This window comes from Electrona antarctica (assembly GCF_951216825.1).
Source record: "Electrona antarctica genome assembly, chromosome: 14".
NCBI classification, from domain to species: domain Eukaryota; kingdom Metazoa; phylum Chordata; class Actinopteri; order Myctophiformes; family Myctophidae; genus Electrona; species Electrona antarctica.
Genome location: NC_136795.1, coordinates 46,192,658 through 46,217,529, shown reverse-complemented (window position 1 = coordinate 46,217,529; position 24,872 = coordinate 46,192,658). Strand labels below are relative to the sequence as shown.

General features: G+C 42.6%; 1 protein-coding gene across 1 annotated transcript; it reads left to right on the top strand.

The window, feature by feature from the left end:
- Positions 1–10,531: 10,531 nt before the first annotated feature.
- Positions 10,532–22,360, top strand: noxo1a (NADPH oxidase organizer 1a; the record flags this gene model as incomplete). Its single annotated transcript, XM_079520918.1, has 8 exons — positions 10,532–10,711; positions 11,579–11,659; positions 11,775–11,847; positions 13,176–13,359; positions 14,176–14,372; positions 16,175–16,303; positions 17,250–17,367; positions 21,301–22,360. The coding sequence occupies exons 1-8, from the start codon at positions 10,640–10,642 to the stop codon at positions 22,358–22,360; spliced, it is 1,914 nt and encodes a 637-aa protein (XP_079377044.1). The 5' UTR covers positions 10,532–10,639.
- Between the last annotated feature and the right edge of the window lie 2,512 nt (positions 22,361–24,872).

Genomic DNA, 24,872 nt, shown 5'->3' with positions numbered 1-24,872 from the left:
TGATTTGAATGGCCCATTTTATACACTACAAATAAGAATGAAGCTTACAGAAATGTACAGAATGATTTGTCTTTTCTTTCTGATGAATCATGAATGTATGCGTAGTTTCAGATTGAATTCTAGGTATTAAATAACTAACTATAATGAAAGACCCAGAAGTTATTAAAGCAGTTCATACAAGTGTTTTGAAATCCAATAGAAATAGTGCTCTCTCTACATGACCACTAGATGGCAGCAGTAAACCCCGAATATGATTCTTAAAAACCCTCTCCCTCACTGAGTAAAATAATTATAAATTGCACATGATTCATTTTTATATATTATTGATTCGCAGTAGAGTTGACCCCTTTCAACCGGATGCCACTATTGGCAAATGTGTCACCAAAAAAAGAAAAGAAAACAACAACATACAAAAAAACAAAAAACAATAAGCTAAATAAAATCATTATGTTGTAAAATTGCAAAAATAGCAGATCTACATGCTCACAAGTTCACATGTGGCACACTGGCACTACGCAAGCTTTGTGCTTGCTATTTTTGCATAGTCATACTTTGACTGATTCCATGTATTCAAGTGCACTATTAGTTAGTCCCTAGTTGGTTTTCAGTTGTAAATGTCTCTCTTTTCCTGCAAGATGTGTTTTTAAGAATGTTAAAACAACATGAGAAATTTCCCCTAATTTAGCCATACCAAAACAGTGACACACCAGAGCCGGTTTGACATAATGCATTTAATAGCAAATTAAGTAATACGTTGCTAACCCTGCCCTGTCCCACTTTTCCCACACAAGCGACACTTCATGTCCCTCAAATGAACAGTTTGGATCATGCACCCTATAGTGTGAACTGCCAGTCAAAAGCAACGTTTTCACTGTCTCTTTCTCTTTTTCTTTATCTCTCCACCCTCAAAACACACACACACACACACACACACACACACACACACACACACACACACACACACACACACACACACACACACACACACACACACACACACACACACACACACACACACACACACACACACACACACACCATCACTTCAACCTGATTCCAAGATACATTACATTGTGTTTAAGGAACATGTCTTAAGGAACAAGATTCTTCCCAGTGATAAGAATCATAAACTGTATTGATGCCAAGTTGAGAGTGGATGAATAGAGCGCATGCCCTACATACAGAGCAGGAAACAGCTGCTCTGACCTCTGACTGCCACTGGAAAGAATATTTGACACATTCCATGATGTTTCCTGGCTGTCAGTAAGGAAGTATAGGGGTGTGTACTTGTTGGGGGGGTATGGATACCCACAGACTAATAGAAACTGCTTTTGATCAAATAAATCACCCAGTTTGTATTCATATTTAGACCGAATAATGCAAATAAGTTGCAGTCTTTGGTAAAAAAAAAAAAAAAACCCAGAGTATTCAGTAAAGTAAACAAACAACAATCTTTATATTTTTTATTAAATATCTCTCTGTCAGTTGGAAACCTCACGTCCAAAACCTTTCAGGATTCAAATGAACAAATAGCAAAAAAGTAGCATTGATTGATTGATTGATTGAAGAATTTATTAACAGTTTGCAGAATTACAGTACATTTCAAGCACAAACTCAATACAAAGGCTGTTAACTGTGAGTGGACGACCCAATTAAGCATTACACTTGTTTCCAATAGGGTCCACCATGTTCAAATCATCAAAACATTTAGAGACGTACAAATAGACACTTCTATAGACAGAACAGGAATTCATCAGGTGGTCGACAAGCTCAAAACCCCATGGATTTGCGCTGCATTTCGAGCTTGTAGATGTGCTATACTTTTGACACTCTTGTGTGACGCTGTTATATACAGTTGGAGGCCATCGATATTGTCCTTTTCTTTTTGCTGAGGTTTGCGTGATCTGCGCAAAAGGACAGTTAATCCATTTTGGGCGGGAACCCCTTTTGGTGTTTTAAACATTATGTTATAATTTAGCTATTGAAAAATAGCAGATCTACAAGCTCATAGCGCGCCACCGAGTGGCGCGCTACGAGCTTGTAGGTCTGCTATTTTTGAAAAATCGTGAAAATATTTATTTCAGAAAACTGGAGGATCTTTTAAAATTTTGAGGTCAGGCCTAAATGGGTCAAATGATAAGGGACAATATCGGTGGCACCCAACTGTAGTATGATCAAACAGGTCTATGAGTAATGAGCATACACCCATGTATACAATGCCGAGCAGGAAACACATCTTTTGACGATCAGCCCTCCCTGCCAAAGATGTTAGACTTGTGCTCTGACTGCCACTGCATGGAAAGAATGTGGAAAAAGAATATTTTACACATTCCTTACATTACATCATAATGTTTCCTGTCGCTAAGGATGTACTTTCTTTAAAAAGCAGACCAGTTGCATCATCAAAGGGATACATGTATGGATACCCACACTCATACAAAATAAATAAAGAGACTGCTTTTTTTTTTTATCAAATAAATCACCCAAAGTTTGCATTTATACTGATGTGGAGTCGAGACTGTTATGATATTAGCCCATGCACAGTACATCTTAGTCTATGTACTTGAACTTGATATACACTAAGTGTACTTGATATGTATTGTGTACTGCCTGTACTGTAGCATACTTTATAGATAGGCTACGAGAGACATCTCGGCGGCAGCAAGGTCAGCCTTGCTGCAGTAGGCACGTTCTTCTGTCTCATATCTTATTGTCACGTCATTATGATCCAGCACTATATATGTTTCCTGTTTGTGTAATAAACTTTGTGAACCTTAGCGTGATACTGTCTCGTGTCCGTTAATTTGTTCTCCCGGGCCCGCCGCCGCAGTCGCCGTACCAAAGGAATACTTCAACAGGATTGTCACACACCACCCAGCCTGCACACACTACCTGTCTGTCAGAACCAGACGAGGGTCCAGTACTTAGAGATTACAACGGAGACATTGCAGATGCAGTCTTTAGTTTAAAACAATACAACCCATGAGATTTAAAAAATAACTTTATACTTGGATTAAATGCTCCGTTATTCGACCCCACGTACAGTCTGTACGTATCACAACAAAAAATGTGTAACCTGAGAATGCTGAGCTGCACTTCATTGCTCATGATTCTATCAACACATTGTAATTAATCCTAGAGTACACTGGCACCATTGTTGTCGTTTCCTGGAGGGAAGCAGTGAGGCAGACTGGGTATAGGCCTATATATACGCCTACCCCAGTGGTTCCCAAGTGTGGTCCGGGGACCCTGCAGGGGTCCTTGAGGGAGTTCCAGAGGGTCCCTGCAGCTAAATGATAGTTTGGAACCAAATGGACCCTTATGGGTCTGTAACTCTGAGAGTGTACAAATGGAACCAAATAGACCCGTTAGAGTTATATTGACATTGATTTTACTATAAATGGTGGTCCCAGAGATAGAAATGCCATTAAATGGGGGTCCGTAGACTAATGCATGTCAAACTGGGGGTCCTTGAAATGAAACGGGTTGAGAATCACTGCTATCGAGCCGTCAAAATCTTCTCTTATCTCTTATTGTCCCTGGCATATATTTTCAAATGGTGGTCTGGGGCTTATTAGTGTCAATTTGGGGGTCCTTAATTTAAATTAATAAGTTTGGGAACAACTGGCCACATACAAATGGTTTGTGGCAGTGCAGGTTCTCAAACTTTTTAAAGTCAAGGACCCCCAAATTGATATTATATTTGGTCGTGGACCCCCATCTGAAAAGAGATGCACAATATGGAATTGCATTCTGTTTCCTGCATGATTATGAGGTGTTTGGTGAATTGAAGATGTGTTCATTAATCTTACTGTAAGTCGCTCTGCAGGATTAATACGTCTGCTAAATTGTAATCTTACAGTGATAATTGAGCAGTTGAGACGAATAACGGTCTAAGTCCATCATTTATTCTGACCCCTCCCCGAAAAGGTCCTGACCCCTTATCCATAATTTGTATACATTATGGAGTACCACAGACGAAAAACAGTCTAAGTCCAAATTTCATTCTGACCCCAGCTCCACGAAAAGGCCTCGTTGTCCTGACCCCTTATCTATCATTTATACATTATGGATAAATAGTGTGGACTTAGACTGTTTTTCATCTGTGGCATTCATTATTGTCGACATATAGACTTTTATTCGTCTCAACTGCTCAATTTACAATTTAGGCATTTAGCAGACACTCTATATGCAGAGAGACTTACAAACACATCAAATGCGTAAGACAATAGTGCCTCAATAATCTAGGAGCATATAGACCTCGGCTAAACCTAAACTAAAGTAAACATTATACCTATAAAGACTGTGGCTCAAGAGGTAGAGCAGGTTGTCCAATAATGATCCATGGGTCGGCGGTTCGAATCCCGGCTCCTCCTGTCTACATGTCGAAGTGTCCTTGGGCAAGACACTGAACCCCAAATTGCTCCCGATGTGCTGGTTGGTACCTCGCATGGCTTCCGCTGCAATCGGTGTATGAATGTGTGTGTGAATGGGTGAATGTAATGCACAATCTATGTAAAGCGCCTTGGATAAAGGCGCTATATAAATGCACCGTTTACCATTTACCATTTTTGAGTGGTGTAAACCACTCCTACAACTGGCTTTGTTAGTTTGTCTGTCTGTCTGTTCGTACCAAAAAATGAGAATGGTTGCTATGGTCACCCAGTTCACACGGGTGTGATTTCATTACGTCAGACATTACGTCAGACCACAGCTGATCAGTCTATATAAGACCTTACACCACTCAGTTCACACAGGTGTGATTTTTTTTTACAATGTGACCATCTTGTATTAAAATAAATCATCAGCATATTCTGGGAGGTAAAACCATTCTTTGAAGTGACATATAGCCTATAAGTGACATGATACTGCTTGGTTTTCTGTTTACACAAGGAAGCAGACTACCTGAAACAGATATGCTCTCTTTAATAACCACATCATAAAACTATTTAATAACCACATCATACAACTATTTAATAACCACATCATAAAACAATATGATAATGTGTATATTATGCGAGTCCAGATTATATGGGCAGTCACCTCACCTAAACACTGCATCATGGGTTGGCATGATGACACCTGGACAATAGCCCATAAGTGTCATCTCAAGGTCATTAATATACATTAGAGCTGTTGTGTGGAAATAATAAAAAAGTCCCCCCATTCTGTGTTTCCTAGAACTATACTGAAAAAAATTATTACAGTTCTAGGAAACACAGAATGGGGGGGACTTTTTCTTTATTTCCACACAACAGCTCTAAGGTATATTAATGACATAGTAAAATGTTGAAAATATGTGGTTTTCCTCTGAGATTCATAGTTGTCTCCACCAGGCCGAAGGCATGGGGAGAGAGTATGTTTTGCACTCCGTCCGTCCGTCAGTGTGTGTGTCCGTCCGTCCGTCCGTCCGTCCGTCCGTCCGTCCGTCCGTCCTTCCGTCTGTGACCAGCTAATCTCCGGCACCGTTAATCCGGTCGATGCCAAATATAGTGCGGCGGTTAAGCTCATATATGGAAAGTATTGTGCATTTTATGACTAAAGCATGAAACTTTCAGAATATCATCTACACACCCCAAGGTTTGATTTCAGACGTGGAACCACTTTCTGACTGACCTCTGGTGACCTTGAGGGGTCATTGACCTCAGAATTGCATTTTTGCACGTTTTGCTCCATTATTTTCCACTATAATAATTATTTATGTTTGTTAAATGGAAGTTTTGTTCTAATGAATGACAACTTAAAGCCCAATAGTCTACAGAGATGGTGAATCATGTCAACTTTTATGATATAAATGTTATGACATTGTAATAACATTAAAAACATCTATAGAGAGCGGTTAAGCTCATATATGGAAGGTATTGTGCATTTTATGACGAAAGCATGACACTTTCTACAGTGCTAGCAAAATAAAATAAAGATGCAGCTCTTCATAGAGCTACAAAAAGGACTGTATGAAGAGGTATAAGGAGATGGTCAAAGCCAAGAAACCTGCACAGGAGCTTGTGGCAGCGAAGAGTAAAAAATGACAAGAACCACAGAAGAGATAGTTATTTTAACATTATTGTATTGGTCTTAATATTTTTTTAATGAAGTTATGGAAGAAAAAAATACAGAAAGACTTGATTGATGAGTTTTTTTGGTTTTTATATCCAATGAATATCGTTACAGTATATTCAAAGGTGCTATAGGGCATAGCAGTGGTGGCTATTTTATGGTTCCATCCATCCAGACTCCATTCATATAGAGATTTCCAAACAATATATATATCAATCCAGGATTCATAAATGCTGTGAAAAACAAAGGCTATTGTATATTATATAATTAAATATTTAAAAAGAAATCACAGAATCAAATGTTTTAACGTCATGATTCAGTACGGTCCTGGATGGCTTGATTCTATAGGCTTATTGTTGTTTTTATATAAATATTCGTAGAAATCTCTATGGGGGAAAAAACAATGGGGTCTGGAACGATGGAACCCGAAAATGGCTGCCACTGCTATTGTATGCCCTATTCATCTCATGATTTTGGTTTTGGAGGCAGCATGGCGAGCTTTCAGGGTTCATACGTTTTGGGGGAAGTAACTGTTGGATACTCTTAAGCCTTCTATACCAGGTGGCAGGAATTTAAGGAGATGTTGGGAGATAATATGGTACCATTTCTGTCATAACACTTGCTACCAGTGACATCGATGGAGAATCCAAGCTAATATAAACTGAAGACTATATTTTTGGAAAGTTAGCTATTATAGAAGTCATTGTTCTCACATTAATACAAAATCAAATTAAAACATTTAAATGTTCAAAATGAAAAACCTGCCTACCGACAATGTCACCGGTAGGCAAGTCTCTGAACTGTCCACAGCCCTACTCTGAGACACAGACTGAGTGGACAAAAAATGTACCATAATGAGCACTAGTGAGTTCACTTAGAACCACAACCTCACACTCAATGGTCTTTTTCCACTATCTTCATCATCTCTCTCCTCATTCCCTTCAGCCTCTACATCTTCTTTGTCTTCATCTTTGTGTATCAGACCTTATATTAACCATATTGGAAAATTCAGTTTTCTGCTTCAATAATGTTATTGCTGCTCAAGGCCGTCAGACCTTTGAGGTCAGGGGTAGTTGGGGATTAAGGGTCTTGCTTATGTATACCTCGACACATTGCCGGGGCCTGGAATTTAACCTGGGACCTTCTGTTTCCCAGGTGGCTCATTCAGCTATGGCCATCCTTCTTGTGAATGGGTTGTAGAAGTTCCAACAGGAACTGTATTGAGAGACTAGGCATGGTACTTTCTCACAGGGTAGGAGAGTAAGGAGACACTATCACAAGCACAAGCATCTGATAACACTCGATGCCTGCTTTTATCACAGACATGTTCATCAATGTTCCAATGCAGAGTGTGCATCATGCCGTGCTTTCAGATTCCAAGACGTCCGATCATCTACCTCATGAGCCACTGCTGCCCCGTCACTCCAATGGATTAGACATGTCATAAAATAGGCCGAAAGACGAATTATTATATACTTTATGCAAATTATGCAAATGAGGAACAATTTCATAATTTAGTTATGGCAAGAGATTAATTTATGTAACATAATATAGATGTAGACTCTAAAACAACCTTGATATGTTGACTAAAAGCAATAACACTATAGCTAATTCCTAATTTGTACCTATGTTTTACATAATTTATGCCAATTATGCTAATGAAGAAAGGGTGTATGACTTCACCATAATAACAGATGCATTTCTGGATATCACAAACATAGACTTTGACTCTTAAGTCACCTCAGTTCAATGGATGCAAAATGATAGCCATTTCCAGTTAATTTGCTCATTAGGCAATTGATTTGCTCATTATGCTAATTACTCAAATTGTCCAACATATAACTTTTAGCAAACAATCATCATCTGCCAGCCTATAGATGACATTTTAATCATAAAAGTTTAAAGGAAAAAACATTTCTGGGTTTAACATGGGCAGTTTACAGCATGGTTTGACAGCCCGAAATGTGTACAGCCTCTGACAATTTCCAGATGTAAATTCAGAAGTGTTTCCACATCTAAAAAAAAACTTCATGGTATATAGAAACACTGTAGAAAGTGCCATGCTTTAGTCATAACATGCACAATACCTTCCATATATGAGCTTAACCCGCCTTACTCTCTCTCTCCGCACTCTCTCTCCTAGATGTTTTAATGTTATAACAATGTCATAACATTTATATCATAAAAGTTGACATGATTCACCATTTATGTAGACTATTGGGGTTTAAGTTGTCATTCATTAGAACAAAACTTCCATTTAACAAACATAAATAATTATTATAGTGGAAAATAATGGAGCAAAACGTGCAAAAATGCAATTCTGAGGTCAATGACCCCTCAAGGTCACCAGAGGTCAGTCAGAAAGTGGTTCCACGTCTGAAGTCAAACCTTTGGGTGTGTAGATGATATTCTGAAAGTTTCATGCTTTAGTCATAAAATGCACAATTGGTTTGGTTATCCGCCGCACTAATATTGCACACACACTCCCTGGATGCCAACGATGAACCTCTGCCCCACAATTTCCAGAACGGCCTGTTATAGCGCCACCAGGAGGCCGCTTTGTGCAAAACAAGTTTTTGGACAGTACACCTACAGATTTTGTCCAAACATCACGCAAATTGGTACACAGTCTCTCTAGAGCCATTCAACGAAACGGGTCTTTCACATTTCTCAGACTCCATCCTGATTGGCTAAGATTGGCTTCCAAAGTTCGCAGGAGTGCTCAGTTTCAAACAAAATGCTGCAAATCATGAACACATCGTGTGATTTCCGTGAAATTGTGCACGCACATTCCCACTAGGCCGAGGAAGAAATGCCACATGAACATTTTCAACTCAGCCTCATGGTGGTGCTATAACTGGCCGAAAAGTGTTTTGACCTCTAACTGCACGGATCTGTGGATAACTTTGTATGCCAACTCCCTAGAGGCCAAGGAAAAACCTTTGCCTGGATTTTTTCACATCTGCTCTTTATAGCGCCACCAGGAGGCCGACATATGTCAAACACATTTTCTAATATTACTCCTTCAGAATTTATCCAAATTTCACGCAAGTCGGTACACATCTTCTTCATAGTCATGTAATCAAGACGGGTTTGTTTGATTTCTCATCATCCACCCTCATTGGCTACGATTGGCTTCTAAACTTTTCAGGAGTAGCCCGCTTTGTACCCGTTTTGTACAAATCGCCACAACTACTCAACGCAGCGTCCGATTGTGGTGAAACTGTGCATGCATATTCCCACTAAGCTTTGGAAGAAATGCCACTTGACAGTTTTCAAATCAGCCTCATGGTGGCGCTACAACAGGCCAAGCCGTGTCACACACACACACACACGTTTATATTGCTCCTAAACATTTTGCCAAACATCACACACACACTCCTATCCTCCTGGTGGAGACCTGTGCCCAGAAGGGCACTTTTTCTAGTTGTTTTATGTTTTTGTTTTTCTCTAGAAAACAATAGGCCTTCTCCAACTTCAAATGTATTGTCACGTCATCAGTTTACAGCTGTAGGCCTACTGTACATTGTTGAAATTATTTGTAATTTATATGCTTATATGCTCCCAACATTTTGCTAAAAAAAGCCACAAGAATAGAGAAAGTAAATAAGAAACAGGAGAAACACATTTCAAATATATGATGTCAAATTGGCTTATAGCCTATAAACACATGGTGAAATGGGGGTACTCTCTAGTCTCTAGGCAATTAGGCTATGGCATGAGGGCCGGATTTACCCTCCCAACTCCCAAGGGCCCCCGGGCTAGACAAAATTGCAGGGCCCCCCTGGGCTGTGCGGTGCATTTTGGTCGCGCGGCCGGAAAACAATTTGCGTATTTTGTTCTAATTTTGCTGTAATTTTGGGGTACCCAGCCCCCCCCAAAAGAGAAAGGCAGGCAGGCAGACAGACAGAGTCGCTGCCAACACAGCGACATTGGCAGGGGTTTCCACAACTATACCCCACAACACAGCGTCACTGTCTGAGCAGAAGCTCTCAATGTTTTAACCATAATGCTAAATGTACAATAACTAAACATAAATCTCACTTGAATTGGATTGCAATACTTTACAATTAAAAAAAAAAAATTGGAGCCCCCCCCCCCCCTGTCGGGGGCCCACGGGCTGTAGCCCACCCAATGGTAAGTCCGCCGCATGGGTGTCCGCGGCCAAATTACGCATTTAATTTAGAGTCCTTGGGTTGACATGAAAACGTTTGAGAACCAGGTATAACGGTCATTAAAGAGGCAGGTCCTTTTATTGCGGTTTCTGTGGATTCCCCAGAATGTGTCATTCCCTGCAGGCACATTCTGGACGTGGCATACGTGACCCGCCCCGCCCCCTGCACCTGCCAGGAGCACAGCCTACAAAAGCACCTGTTTCTCTGTGGCGCATCACTTCACATCAGACGGACTGCAGCGGTCTCACTGAGGCTATACATAGTGAGAGAGTCACTGTCCTAGTATACTGTATACTCTATTGTCTGTCTCTGTCTGGAGTGGGAATTTGTTCTCTCTGCTATATTACAGCACAGTCTGCCACCTGGAATCCTTCGCTTATTATTTTTTTTAGCAGAATATTAGGAGGATGACGCAGCTAGGGCCGAGGTATCCTATCAGTGTCCGGATCTCTGGAGTTCTGCTGCACGAAAAGAACAAAGTAAGTGGAGATATTTATTCTAGTCTTATATTAAAGTAGCCTCGTTAGCCTATATATAGTTAGCCTAATGTATTTGATCAAGTGACAAGTTGCCTTTTATACTGCAGGCTATAGGTCTATACTCCGTAGGCCTATATCTGCAAAAAAAATGTCAAAATCGATCAAATATACGTATGATAGGCTGAACCAAGGCTAATCAAGATAGAGTAAGTGATATTGTTTGGGCGTTAAAACAAAAAGTTTTCTTTTTCCTTCTCTCCTATTTTTTTTCTTTTTTTTTGTTAAAAGGTTAAAGCACTATTGTGATATAGTAGCTAATCATTATAGACTTATGAGTGTTTGTTCAGTAACAGGACCCAGGCAAGTCTCCCCATCTCTCTTTAATTAACAGAAAATACAATTAGGATATCACACCAGCTTCATTTTTATAGTAGCCTTTAAGCCTGTATAGGCAATTCCAGTTCCAATTGTATGCTCATTAGACGAGCAGATACGTTGAGTTCTCTATCCTGATTGAGGCCTAATTGGTATCCTGAAAATGTTTATTTTGTTCTTCTTTTGCTTAATAAAGTGCTGTAGAGACATATACGATTACTGTTACTGAACAAACACTCCATAGTCCATTGTGTAGCCTATATATCAGAATATAGTTATTTAACACTAATTTGAACCAAAGAAAATCGATAGCCTTAACATGCAACATAACAAATTATCATTATTATTGGAATATTTATTGGAATAGCGTATTTTTCCGATGGAGAAACACCGCAAAAAATCCGAAAAACGCGCTCTTTAGCGGCGTTTCTCCATCGGTTTTCCGAAAAACGCGTCCAGGATTCAAATCTTATACACTTTTTCCATTCGCAGCTGTACATGGCGCAGGTGCTTTGGTCGGACCAGAACGAGATTGCAGTTTACCGAGGCGTCGACGAATTCACGGCAATCCACGTAAGTCTCTCTCGCACGCAGTAGCAGCAGCCCATGCACGTTGTTTCAATTCTATATTGTATTATATTCATATAAGTTCACGTAGCAATAAGCTAATACATATATTTAATTGCAGAAACGGATGAAGAAAATCTTTCCACCTTCCAGTCCACTGAAGAAATCGGACAGGACTATCCCCAAATTTCGAGGTAGGCCTATATGTTTGTTTGTGAGATTTCTATCTCCTAGTTCCGTTTAAAATAAGCTGATTGCGAGTAAGCTATAACAAAGTTATTTAGTAACACAACTAAAATGAATAATGTTCGACCATGGATATAGCCTATCATAGGTTTTTGTAGCAATTTGTATAAATATTGGGCCTTAAATGTATGCCCCCCGCATTGATTGTCAAAGTTTTAGAATTGATGTTAAGATCTTTTTCTTCTTTTTTTTGAGTGGTGCGTCTTAACCTATATGTGACTATGAGTACCAGTAGGGGCAAAAGAGAGAGATAGTGTTGCACTGTTGCCTGCTAATTACATAGAGAGAGAGAGAGAGAGAGAGAGAGAGAGAGAGAGAGAGAGAGAGAGAGAGAGAGAGAGAGAGAGAGAGAGAGAGGGGCAGGGGGAGAGGAGTGTTGCACCACTCAGTTCACACGGGTGTGATTTTTAATAACAATGGAAATGCACCTGCCAGCTGCAATATGCTTGGATCCTCCTCTGGCACGTTGTCTCTGTCTCTGAGCTGTTCCAATTCAAACCCATTTAGACCTGGGGACGATTCTTTAAAAAAAAAAGTCTTCTAAATCCTAAACGTTTTATGAAAAACCTATATGTTTCTATGTCAGTGGTGGTCGGACCCCCAGAATTATCTGTATTTGGCCGCAGACCCCCATCTGGAAATATGTTATTGTTCCAGGGACCCAAATGCATGAAAGGTGTTTTACGAATGCAGTTTGATTGATTGATTGATTAATTGACTATTTGACTGATGTCTCGCGTGTCTTTACAACAGACATTATAGATGTACATTGATTGATTGATTGATTGATTGATTGACTGATTGATTGGTCGATGTCTCGTGCAGGGACATGCACACATAGACATCAAAAGGGGGCTTAATTCAGCCCCTGCCCTTTACCCGTCTGTAAAACAACCGCCCTCTCCAGACCACGAATACAGCATTTACTATGGTGAAAGAAATGCAAAACGCCACTCCTTTCCACTCCTTTCTCCTGAATGGAAGCATTCAGGAGAATTCCTTTTTTCCCCCCCGAAGTCTCCTGAACTTGAACGCAGCATTTCGCGTCGAACAAATTTGTTTAGAAATCCATGTCGTTAGTTACACACACCGCATCTCCACTTAGCTAAAGAGTGCTGCACGGGTTGCGCCCCCGAAAATAGCAGATTTACAAGCTCACAACGCGTCGCAGCGCGACGCGTTGTGAGCTTGTAGATCTGCTATTTTCGCTATTTTTGTCTAAAAGTCTCTCTAACACTCTCCCTGCATGGTCTCGCGTGTCTTTCTCCCCCAACAGACGTGAAGATGAAGAGGAACGTGAAGAAGAAAGGGCCGAGCCGGTCCGTCCAGCGCTGCACGTTCCTGGAGAAGTACTGCAACGACCTGCTGTGCTGCGACCCGCAGGTCACCCAGAACTCTGAACTCACGCAGTTCTTCCACCCCCGGGAGCAGGACCTGCAGCAGGACTTCATCAAGAACTGGTAAAGCCTGGGAAATAAACCTACTTCAGGCCAGGCTATAGAGCGTCGCAGTCCCGCCCCCTACCATGGACCAGGAAATGAATCCCAATGCATTTTTCCCATAGACATTTCAGAAAGTATTTATTTAAAGACGGTTACGCCACGGACAAAGCCAACTCGAGTCGTGACAACTCATGACAACAATATTTTGGACCAAACAAATAATTACAAAGAAGAAAAACAACAAAAAAAGTGTTGTAACCTGCCGTTTGCTTCTTCTTTCTAATTATTTTTTCGGCCCCAACAATTGTGTTTGTTGTCATGATTTGTCACGACTCGAGTTGGCTTTGTCCGCGGCGTAAACGTCTTTAAATAAATACTTTCTGAAATGTCTATGAGGAAAATGATCGGAGAATCATTTCCTGGTCCATGGTAGGGGGCGGGACTGCGACGCTCTATAGTGGTTCTCAAATCGGGAGGGTATATATGTTCCCCAGGTTCTATCCCCACCCCACAAAAAAGGTTCTTTGTTCCCCACTTAGAATAAACCTAAACCTATAAACCAGAAATCAAAGCTAGTAATTTTAGTAATTCTAGTAAGACTATAAAGTATTTTAGCAACTTAGTCTTACTTTTAGTAGCAAAAAAACAGCTGTAGGGTCTCAATACAACTAAGGGGTTTCCAGGTACTTCACAATCATTTGAAACCCTTTATCCATATTTTATATATACGCACGCACGCACGCACGCACGCACGCACGCACGCACGCACGCACGCACGCGTACAGCAGCATACAGTACAGTATATACTCATGGCTCTCTCATGGTCTTCAACAGCATCATGATCGTGCCGTCGGACCAGCTGGAGGGAGGCGGCAGCCGTAGCCACTTCAACCAGGCCGCCAACATCACGCAGCCCTTCGTGACGGGCACGTACCGCTGCGTGGCACCATTCGACACCAAGGACACCAAGAACAGAGCCTTCAAGGTGGCCGTGGACGAGAAGCTGGAGGTGCTCATCAAGGACCAAGCAGGTACCATATTACCCATCAACAGACAGTCTTCGCTATCAGCCAGACTTAGATATAGTCAGAGTGTATGTAGGGCGGCTGTGGCTCAGGAGGTAGAGCAGGTCGTCCAATGATCCCTGGGTCGGCGGTTCAAATCCCGGCTCCTCCTGTCCACATGTCGAAGTGTCCTTGGGCAAGACACTGAACCCTACATTGCCTCCAATGATTCGGTCGGTGTGAGCTCGCCACCATTGGTGTGTGAATGTGGGAAGTGAGGACGCTGGCGTCGACTGCTCGCCGCTTCACCTCCCAATGTATGAATGAATGAACCATTGTAAAGCGCTTTGAGCACTTGGAAAAGCGCTATAAAAATGCAATTCATTATGTTGACCAGGCTTGATAGCCATGATTGATCGGAGATCTCCGCCTATACCGAAATGCCTGTACGGGCCATAGATATTAAAAAATAGATGCTTCATTGGCCACTGCAGTTCGTTGGAGCGCTGCCACTCAAGTGATTACTGGCCAATCACAGCGCATCTTTTCCGGGACTTACAGACCCGAACATGCTCTCTGTGACGCACGCTCATGCTTCCACGCGGGGCTTCGCAAAGAATCTCGGGATTCTTTTGCCCTCCCTTTGAGCACATACGCTCAAACGCTTTCGGTCAAAGACCTTCTTCAGGCATCAATAAATATCAGAATTGATTCGGCCCATTCATTGAACTCAGATGAGATTCATCAGCAGGTGATTGATGATTGATTGATCATTTTATTAGACAATAATAAGATGCAAACAGTACATGGTAAATGGTGCATTTTATCCAAGGCGCTTTACATAGATTGTGCATTACATTCACCCATTCACACACACATTCATACACCGATTGCAGCGGAAGCCATGCAAGGTACCAACCAGCACATCGGGAGCAATTTGGGGTTCAGTGTCTTGCCCAAGGACACTTCGACATGTAGACAGGAGGAGCCGGGATTTGAACCGCCGACCCATGGATCATTGGACGACCTGCTCTACCTCTTGAACCTCTTGTCGCCACAGTGTACAGTCAAGCACAGCATTGGTCCATAAGGAGCACCGAAGAAAGACCTTGCGGTCTTGTTTCCATTCGAGTCCCATGCATTCATTCACAACAACAACAGTGTGGTTGTCACAGGTGGAGATCTCTGATCGTGAGACCAATACCCTGGATATCAATCTCAATTGATATCAATCTCCTGCCCCGCTTATCTGATATCAACCTCTTCTGGTGGTGACAATAACTCCTCTTGTCATTTGACTTGTTTCCTTGTTTCTGTCAGAGGGCCCTCTTTCCATTCAACTCTATTCAAGACATCACAACCAGTGCTGACGGATAGATGGACGAAGTCACAATGCGTAACGCGATTTATATCAGTGGCTGAAAGATGTCTATATTCTCACCGACTGTATAGGCCTGTCACTATTATTACACGATTGCCTAATGTTGCATAATCGTTTCCATGTTGGCACATTTTCAAACATTTAAAAAAATAAAATAGTGGAAATAGCAGATCTACAAGCAGAACACGTTTTGAGCTTATATAGATCGGCTATTTTCTCGACATTATTATTTTTTTGGGCAGTACAAAGTTACAAAATAGTTATTTGTCATATCTGCCATATCTGTCCACCTTTTGTTTTACGAAGCCAAACAAAAATGTAATTAATTTCCATTCATAATGTTCCAATATCCAACAACAGAAACGCAATTAAATCGTAAATCGCAATTATGGAAATATCATAATGGCGACCCAGTTCTAATCTCAACTGTCATGGTTTATGTTGCCAGGTTGGTGGCTGGTGGAGAACGAAAGCAAGCACATGGCCTGGTTCCCTGCTCCCTACCTGGAGAAGGTTGTTGATGACGAGGATGATGATTATGAGGAAGACGACGATATGGACGGTCCTCACGGGGGAGGTAAGTCCCTATCAACGCTTAGAGGTAGTGCAAAAAACACTGACAAACACATGAGTGTTTAAATAATAGCAGCTCTATATTGTGATAGTACTCAATGAGTATAGTGTTTGTTCAGTAACAGGTGTCTCCATGTCCCTCCGGCTCTTCAATAAACAGAAAATACATTTTCCAAGTCTGGATATACACATTTTATCCAATCAGATGAGAGAACTCACACAGCATAAACGAGTGCAATTGGAAGTGATGACACAAAGGAAATGGCTCAGACAAAATTCTAACAGGAATAAAATTAAAGCTCATGAAATTTGAGTACTCTCTCTCTCTCTCTCTCTCCTGATTGACTGAAATTGGCAACCCACCTGAAAATGTATTTCCTGTATTTTCAGAACTGAAGAGACAGGGAGACCCTGTTACTGACGCAATAATAACTGTCAGAATATATAATAGAGCATTAACAACAAAAACCCAGAACGACCATACCTTTAAATCAAACTCTGCCTCTCTCTCAAAATGTGAGAGTATAAAGGCCTACAAGAGTAGCCTGGTTAATAAACCAGACCGAATCAGCCGTTGGCAAAAAAAAGTTGCCTACCAGCGGATTACGGTCTGGCGAGGCTCAGTAGCACGCCTCTTTCCTACAGCAGAGAACAGGTCGGACCAATCGGGACACGGTATGCAATATAGGCGGGCTTTGGTACAGTGACGTTCAATGCTTGAGACTTTTGACTGACAGTAGCTCTGACCAATTGCGTCAAAGAGAAAATGTTCCCCGGGAAATGAAATCCAAGTGGAGCCAGCCCAGACTGATATACCGCGACAGTGTTGTGTGATATTAGTCTGGCTTATTAGCCAGGCTACTACAAGAGATGTGGCTGCTGTACTCTGTGATGTCATACATACATGATATCACATACGTGTGTGTGTGTGTGTGTGTGTTCACCTTCAGGTGCAGAGTACATCGCTGTCAGGACCTACAAGGCCACCAAGGGAGACGAGCTGTCGGTGGAGATCGGCACGCGCGTGGAGGTGTTGCAGAAGTCTGACAACGGCTGGTGGCTCATCAGGTATATTATACGCTTATGCTTCTGAAAGCCACTGTTATTGGTTGCATTGGTCGTTGCACGCGGTACCGAGCCATGCCCAGGAGCACGCGCATACACGCATCAAAAAAAAAAAAAAAAAAAACTATTTCGCACCTCAACACAGTTTGCAAAGGCTTCCCGACTGTCACACCAGCGTGCATTAACATTAGCCTGGATCCAGCCCAAAGACCCCGCCCACTCTCTGAGTGGAGCTACAGTCTGATAATCAGGCTACATTAACATAGGAATGAGCCTATAGATGCATACTAGCAACATGCGTCTTTAACCCAAATCCTGACAGTTTTCTGTTTCTATATCGTTCTCAAACATTTTCATGTCAAGGACCCCCAAAATTACATGTATTTGGCCGCCGACCCCCCATCTGAAAATATGTTGTTTCAGGGACCCTCCCAGAAACAAAGATTTGAGTTAAAAACGTTCGCGCTGAAAGAATAATATATATATAAGATTTGCGCCACATTTTCACGATTTTTCAAATAATAGCAGACCTACAAGCTCGTTGGTCTTGTTGGTGTCGGGCAGAGACCACTTATGCCCATATTTTAACTTTTTGTGTTTTCTTGTAAATTAATTCCCTACTTGATCATACCAGAGCATCACGCGGAAGTATTAGTTAGGTAAAGTTAGCTTAAGTTGTGGCAAATCTGCAAAAAAAAAACTTACCACTAGATTTCTTCACAGATGTGTTCATAAAGGTGTCTACTATCATAGAAAAAATTGTTCCAACCCAACTCCCTTGCGAAACTTTGTGACAGCTGCTGAAAGTTGGGGTACCATTATCAACCAATATAAGGCAAAAAATTCCAAATTTCATTATACTTTAAGTAGCATTTGACTACTAACTAGGAAACTAGGGGGTTTTCATGATGCTGAATCCATTCCAAGCATGAGTTTTGCACGAAAATACTCCTTGGGCTAAATTCGGCCATAGCCACTTGCCCAAATATGCCCAAATGTGCTGACCTCATCACATTTGTGATGACGGCTATGGGCATTTTTAGGCAAAGGAGTGTTTTTTGTGCAAAACTAATGCTCGCAATGGATTCAGAATCTTGAAAACCCCCTAGTTTGACACGTCACATGCTACTTAAAGTATAATGAAATTTGGAATTTGTTTTGCCTTATATTGGTTGATAATGGTACCCCAACTTTCAGCAGCTGTCACAAAGTTTCCCAAGGGAGTTGGGTTGGAACACATTTTTCTGTGATAGTAGACACCTTTATGAACACATCTGTGAAGAAAGCTAGTGGTAAGCATTTTGTTTGCAGATTTGCCACAACTACAAGATCTACAAGCTCGATGACTGAGTGTTTTCTTTGTGCCTGTCATGGACATTGAACAACTAAGGCATCCTTGCCTTTGGAAAAACGATAAGATACAATTCCTTTTGATGACAGATCAGACCAAAGACATGCACACATTTTGATTATGATCAGTGACGAATCGATACATGCACAGATAACTCTGCAAACACACACACACACACACACACACACACACACACACACACACACACACACACACACACACACACACACACACACACACACACACACACACACACACACACACCACACACACACACACACACACACACACACACACACACACACACACACACACACACACGCTACTAGGGCTAGTTAGCTTACAGCGTGACACACACACAGACAGACAGACAGACAGACATGTTCTGCTAGGTCTCATAGTAAAGGCTCACTGGCGTTCGCAAAAACAGACGGAAAAATGCAGAAACAGACATTGCAACATATGAGGACATCCACTCCATTGTACTGAATGAATACAATGTACTGAATGAATACAATGCCATGAGCATACTACACACATTGTTCTGCTCCTGCTGCGTGTCGAGTGTTGACTTCACACTCCTCTGAAGCAAGCTGCAGATTCTAGCTGTAGATTAATAGCCTGACAGAAATATAATGCATTGCACAATATTCTTTCAGAGAAAGCCAGAGATCTTGTTTTGTTTTGTTCTGTTGCAAAAATGCGTTGCTTTATTGTCAAAGATTGCCAAGACGGATTAACCATCAACATAGTGATGGGAGTTGATGGGAGGCACAGACACAGTGGTGCATTAACCCCAGTTGACCCTATAGTGTGTACCAAAATCTCCTGGAAGGGGCGTCAACATATGTGTCACGTGGTAGCGGCCGCCATACTTGTTGGCTTGTCTGGTTTGTTTACATTGAGCGACTATCCAGTGTGCTTGTATACGTTCTTTTTTTAAACTGACCTCACAATGGTGCAGACTTGCTCAGTAAATAAGTGCCACAGCAGGTCACGTCGAGGGAATGAGCCAGAAAACGAAATTAGATTTTCAGCTTTCCAGCATGGAGACAGCATCAAGGAACCCAGATTGACGAGTTTACAAAAAGACGTAGAATGGCTTGGATCTCGGCTGTACGGCGCACGGGCGCAGAGACATAACGTTCAACAAAGTATCTAAGCACAGCCGTGTTTGTTCACAACATTTTCCTTGTCCTTGTAATGTATTTGGGCCCGATGTTCTTTCTATCCATCCTGGTGTTGGTTCACTATGTTGTCGCCAAGAACGAGCTCAATATTTACAAAAACATGACATATCTATCTATCTGAGTGATGTGGGCTAGAATTTAATGCACACGAGAGGGCTGTCCCTAGCTTTTCAGACGCCGCCCTCCTCTTGGTGACGTACACGTTTTCACACGCTATAGTCCCCCCCAGGGGTGTACAGACCAGATCAGAACAGGTATATTTTCTCAGGTTGGAATGTCTATGGATGTTTTCCACAACATAAAAGAGACAAGTATGTCCAGTTTGTCAACCTGTGGATATTTACGTAACGATACCATAAGTGCCATGTTGTTCTTCCAGATGGATAGTGAATACTACTGCTCCAAATAGTGTTGTTTTTGGCAGCAAATTTTGATTTCAGTTTTAGTCACAGTCTCTTGAATAGTTTTCATTTAGTTTTAAACACATCTTAGTCACCTGGAATGTTTTACTGTTAGTCTAGTTTTAGTCGACTAAATATAAGATTTTAGTCGACTAAATCTATAGTTGATGTAGTCAGACTAAAATGTATTTTGGCGGGCTGTGATGCCGTCGTAATGACCTCCTGTATTCCTTTTACACCCAATCTCTATGACAAATATACCAGATCTACAATAAGTCTTTGCTGAATGTTCACCTATTATGATGACAGCAAAGGCCCATGCAGGACCAGAAGAATAGGGACGGCCGGGTTGAAGGGGTTAACCCATTCTGGGCGGGAACCCCTTTTGGTGTTTTAAGCATTATGTTATACTTTAACTATTGAAAAATAGCAGATCTACAAGCTCATACCTACGAGCTTGTGGGTCTGCTATTTTTGAAAAATCGTGAAAATGCGGCACAAATCTTTGAATATATATATTCTTTCAGAGCAAACTTTTTTTTTTTGTGGCTTTCGCCTTTTATTTTATATTTTTTCATGGAGGGACAGACAGTAGGCTGACAGGAAATGGGGAGAGAGATGGGCGGGGGGGGTGACATGCAGTAAAAGGCCGTCGGGATCGGGAGTCGAACCCGCGGCACACCGGCAGACTGGATTACCAGCCAAGGTGCCTGGACCGCTGAGCCACGGCCCAGGCCCAGAGCGAACATTTTTAACTCAAATCTTTGCTTCTGGGGAGGTCCCTGGAACAACATTTTCAGATGGAGGTCGGCTGGCCAATTACATATCATTCTGGGGGTCCTTGACATGAAATAGTTTGAGAACCACTGACATAGAAACATAGGTTTTTCAGAAAACTGTCATTTGTAGAATCGTTCCCAGGTCAAAATGGGTTAACACAATCTCAATCACCCAGAGCTCTGACCCTCACTTCTTCTTCTTCTGTCCACAACAGGCACAAGGGGAAGGGAGGCTACGTCCCCGCTCTCTTCCTGCAGCCGTACACCAACCCCTGTAACCGCCTGGCCGGCAGCAGAGTAAAGTCTCCCGCTCCCGGCGGTTTCCCCCCCCAATTCCAGCACAGCCACTCCCTGGAGGTGACGTCGCCGTCTCCCAGAGTCTCCCCCACGGTGCAGCACAGCCACTCGCTGGACGTCGTTTCCACTCGCAGTCACAGTGCCGTCCCCCGCGGCGGCGGCGGCGGCGGCCACACGCTGGACATCCTATCGGCGGCGCGCAGCCGCAGCGTCTCGCCCGTCGTCCTGCAGCAGCACAACCACTCTCCCAGGGTCTCCCCCACGGACCAGCAGCACAGCGGTGGTCCGGAGGTCGAGGGTGCCGTGCGGTTCGTCACCTCCTCGGCCACAGCTGCCCGGCTACAGCTGCCCGCGGCGGAAAAGCAACGGTCACGCTCGGTGCCCAGCATCGTGGTCGACGCTCAACGGCTCCAGTTGGTATATTTGGCCAGTCAGATGGACAGCACGCTCCCCGTGGGGGCCAGCACTCCCGTGGTGAGGAGGGCCAACCTACCCACTAGTCCCACCACTCCCGTCATCACGGTGGAGGATGAGAGCGAGACGGCGGCCGCCGGGGGCGGCGGCAGGCAGCGCTGGACCGGTCAGACCCGGGTGGGCAGCGAGGACAGCTTCGGAAGCGAAAGCGACAACAGCGAGTTCAGCATCGACGGCCTCAGCTCCTCGTCCGCCTCGTCCGGCTTCAACCTGGACGGCGGCCACACCGACCGCGCCGACGAGCCACAGCCGCACCTCGGCTACACCCCGCCGCCGCCTCCCCCCCCGCCGACGGGGAGACAGTTGAGCAGCAACTACCTGAGTCCCAACATAGGGGCGTCCATGATGCCCGCCACCTCGGACCCCAGCCTCTACAAGCGGCCCACCTCCCCCCGCGTGCCGCCCAGGCCCAAAGCCAAGGAGATCCTGACCCGCTGCTCCACGGTCACGCGCAAGAACCTTGCCACCAGGGCCCAGTCGCCCGCGCAGATCACCAGCCGATGAGCTTTTAACTTGGGAGGAGGATATAATATATAACGCCCCTTGAGATGCAGCCTTCTAAAGCGGATACTGTTGATTGACATGCAGTAGAGTCTGGGTTTGATTTGTTGAGGGGAAATGGGGAGTAAAATCCATGCCTTTTAGCTTTTGATATCCCCTCCCTCCCCCTCTGTCTGGACGGTGTTGGAGATGTTTGAATCCCTGCTTCTGGGTCAGATGGACAGCATTCGATTCACGCATTTCCTTTTGGTAAACCAGGGGGGTGGGCAACTTTGACGATGGAGAGGGACACTATATTTCCACACTCACTCCCTAGGGCCATATATTACTGTCGTAGCAAAAATAGCCAATCTACAAGCTTGTAGATCGGCGGATGTGGCCCCCCGGGGCCGCCAGTTGCCCACACCTGACGTAGACTAGTCTGATATGTTTTGATTATACATACGTTTGATAATGTCACAATCTTAACGACTCATAGCTGCCATAGCTGAATGGTTAAGAGAGCCTTGCCTGGGGAGCCGGTAGGCCCCCCAGTTGTCCCAGGCAGGTTCCATTCCAGGACAGCAACGTGTCAAAGTGCCCCTGAGCAAAGACACTAATTGCTTTTGCCGTCACATTGTTTACTGTACAAGTTCTATGAATGTATTATTGATATTAGGATGACCTGCGTTCACTGCCATAAGGTGGTGAATGAGTTCTGTTGTGTGCTTTTACTGAAAAAGTTAAATGCATTTTGCATTTGAGTGGCCGTAAAAAGTGTAGAAGTAGATGGCTTTAAAAGGTTTTTTAATTTGAATCAATTTACTGTGTGTAGTCGTATGTCTAATGACCGCATGAATTATGAACAAGACGATTGTCATTAAAAAAGGTTAGGATATTATGTAAATGATTTCCCACCGTATCTTGAATTATAAATGTATTTCCAATAGTGGAAGTGTTTGAAAAGAGTAAACCTGCTTTGACTATCAAACAGTTAAAAAAAAGCTTTTTTTCTTCTTAACCCATTTTGAGCGGGAACCCCTTTTGGTGGTTGCATACATTATGTTATAATTTAGCTATTGAAAAATAGCAGATCTACAAGCTCATAGCGCGCCACCGAGTGGCGCGCTATGAACTTGTAGGTCTGCTATTTTTGAAAAATCGTTAAAATGTGCCTCAAATCTTTCAGAAAATGGTCATGATTTAGAAAACGATTTTTTTAAATTTCGACGCAAGGCCTGAATGGGTTAAATGTGTATTATGATATTAACATTGCAACCATTTATGACCATCAACATTCTATGTGCATTCACATTATTCTATTATTGAATCATTAATGTTCTATCTCATAGTATCTCTTGGGAGACTTTCATCCTAATCTTTCAGAAAATAACAATTAAGACATTGAATGACTAATATAGTGCACTGGTTCCCAAACCTTTTCATGTCAAATTGACACTAATTAGCCCCGCGGACCCCCATTTGAAAACATATGCCAGGGACCCCCATGGGAGCAGTATTTTACGGCTCTAGCAGTGATTCTCAACCCGTTTCATTTCAAGGACCCCCAGTTTGACATGCATTAGGCTACGGACCCCCCATTTAATGGCATTTCTATCTCTGGGACCCCAATTTATATTGTAAAATCAATGTTAATTTAACTCTGAGAGTGTACAAATGGAACCGCTAGGGTCCATTTGGTTCCATTTGTACACTCTGAGTTACAGACCCGTAATGGTCCATTTGGTTCCAAACTATCATTTAGCTGGGGACCCCCTGGAACTCCCTCAGGTACCCCTGGGGGTCCCCGGACCACACTTTGGGAACCACTGATATAGTGAACCTATATAAAACTATAAAGATGAAAAGAAAAAAAAGACAGCAATAAAGCAATATATATTGTATAACGCTGCATGCAATGTGCTGCAATACAATTGGAGAGTTTTGTTTTCCCCACGATTGTGTTTTTTAATTGCAGAACCACAACGGAAACAATTCCCCAGGGACGTCTTTGTGTGTTATCCCTTTGGCCTATAGCGTTTTACTGTACCTCTGTCCTATTAAAAATCTTTTGACTAATAAAGTATCGAAACAATCAACATGACATTTCTGTCGGCTCGTCATTTTCCTGTATATATAATCTGTGTTTGATTGATACCTTGCTGTGACAGAACCACTTCAACCATTATACTGTATACGTCATTGACCGGGTTCTTGCTCTCAAGAGTTAAATCATTTTAACCCATTTAGACCTGAGGACGATTCTACAAATGCCTTCTAAATGCTGACAAGTTATCTGGAAAAACCTCATGTTTCTATGTCAGTGGTTCTCAAACAGTTTCATGTCAAGGACCCCCAAAAATATATGTAATCGGCCCGCCGACCCCCCATCGGAAAATATAGCGCGCCACTCGGTGGCGCGCTATGAGCTTGTAGATCTGCTTTTTTTCAATAGCTAAATTATAACAATGTTTAAAACACCAAAATGGGGTTCCCACCCCCAAAATGGGATAAACATTACTGCATTACTTAATTT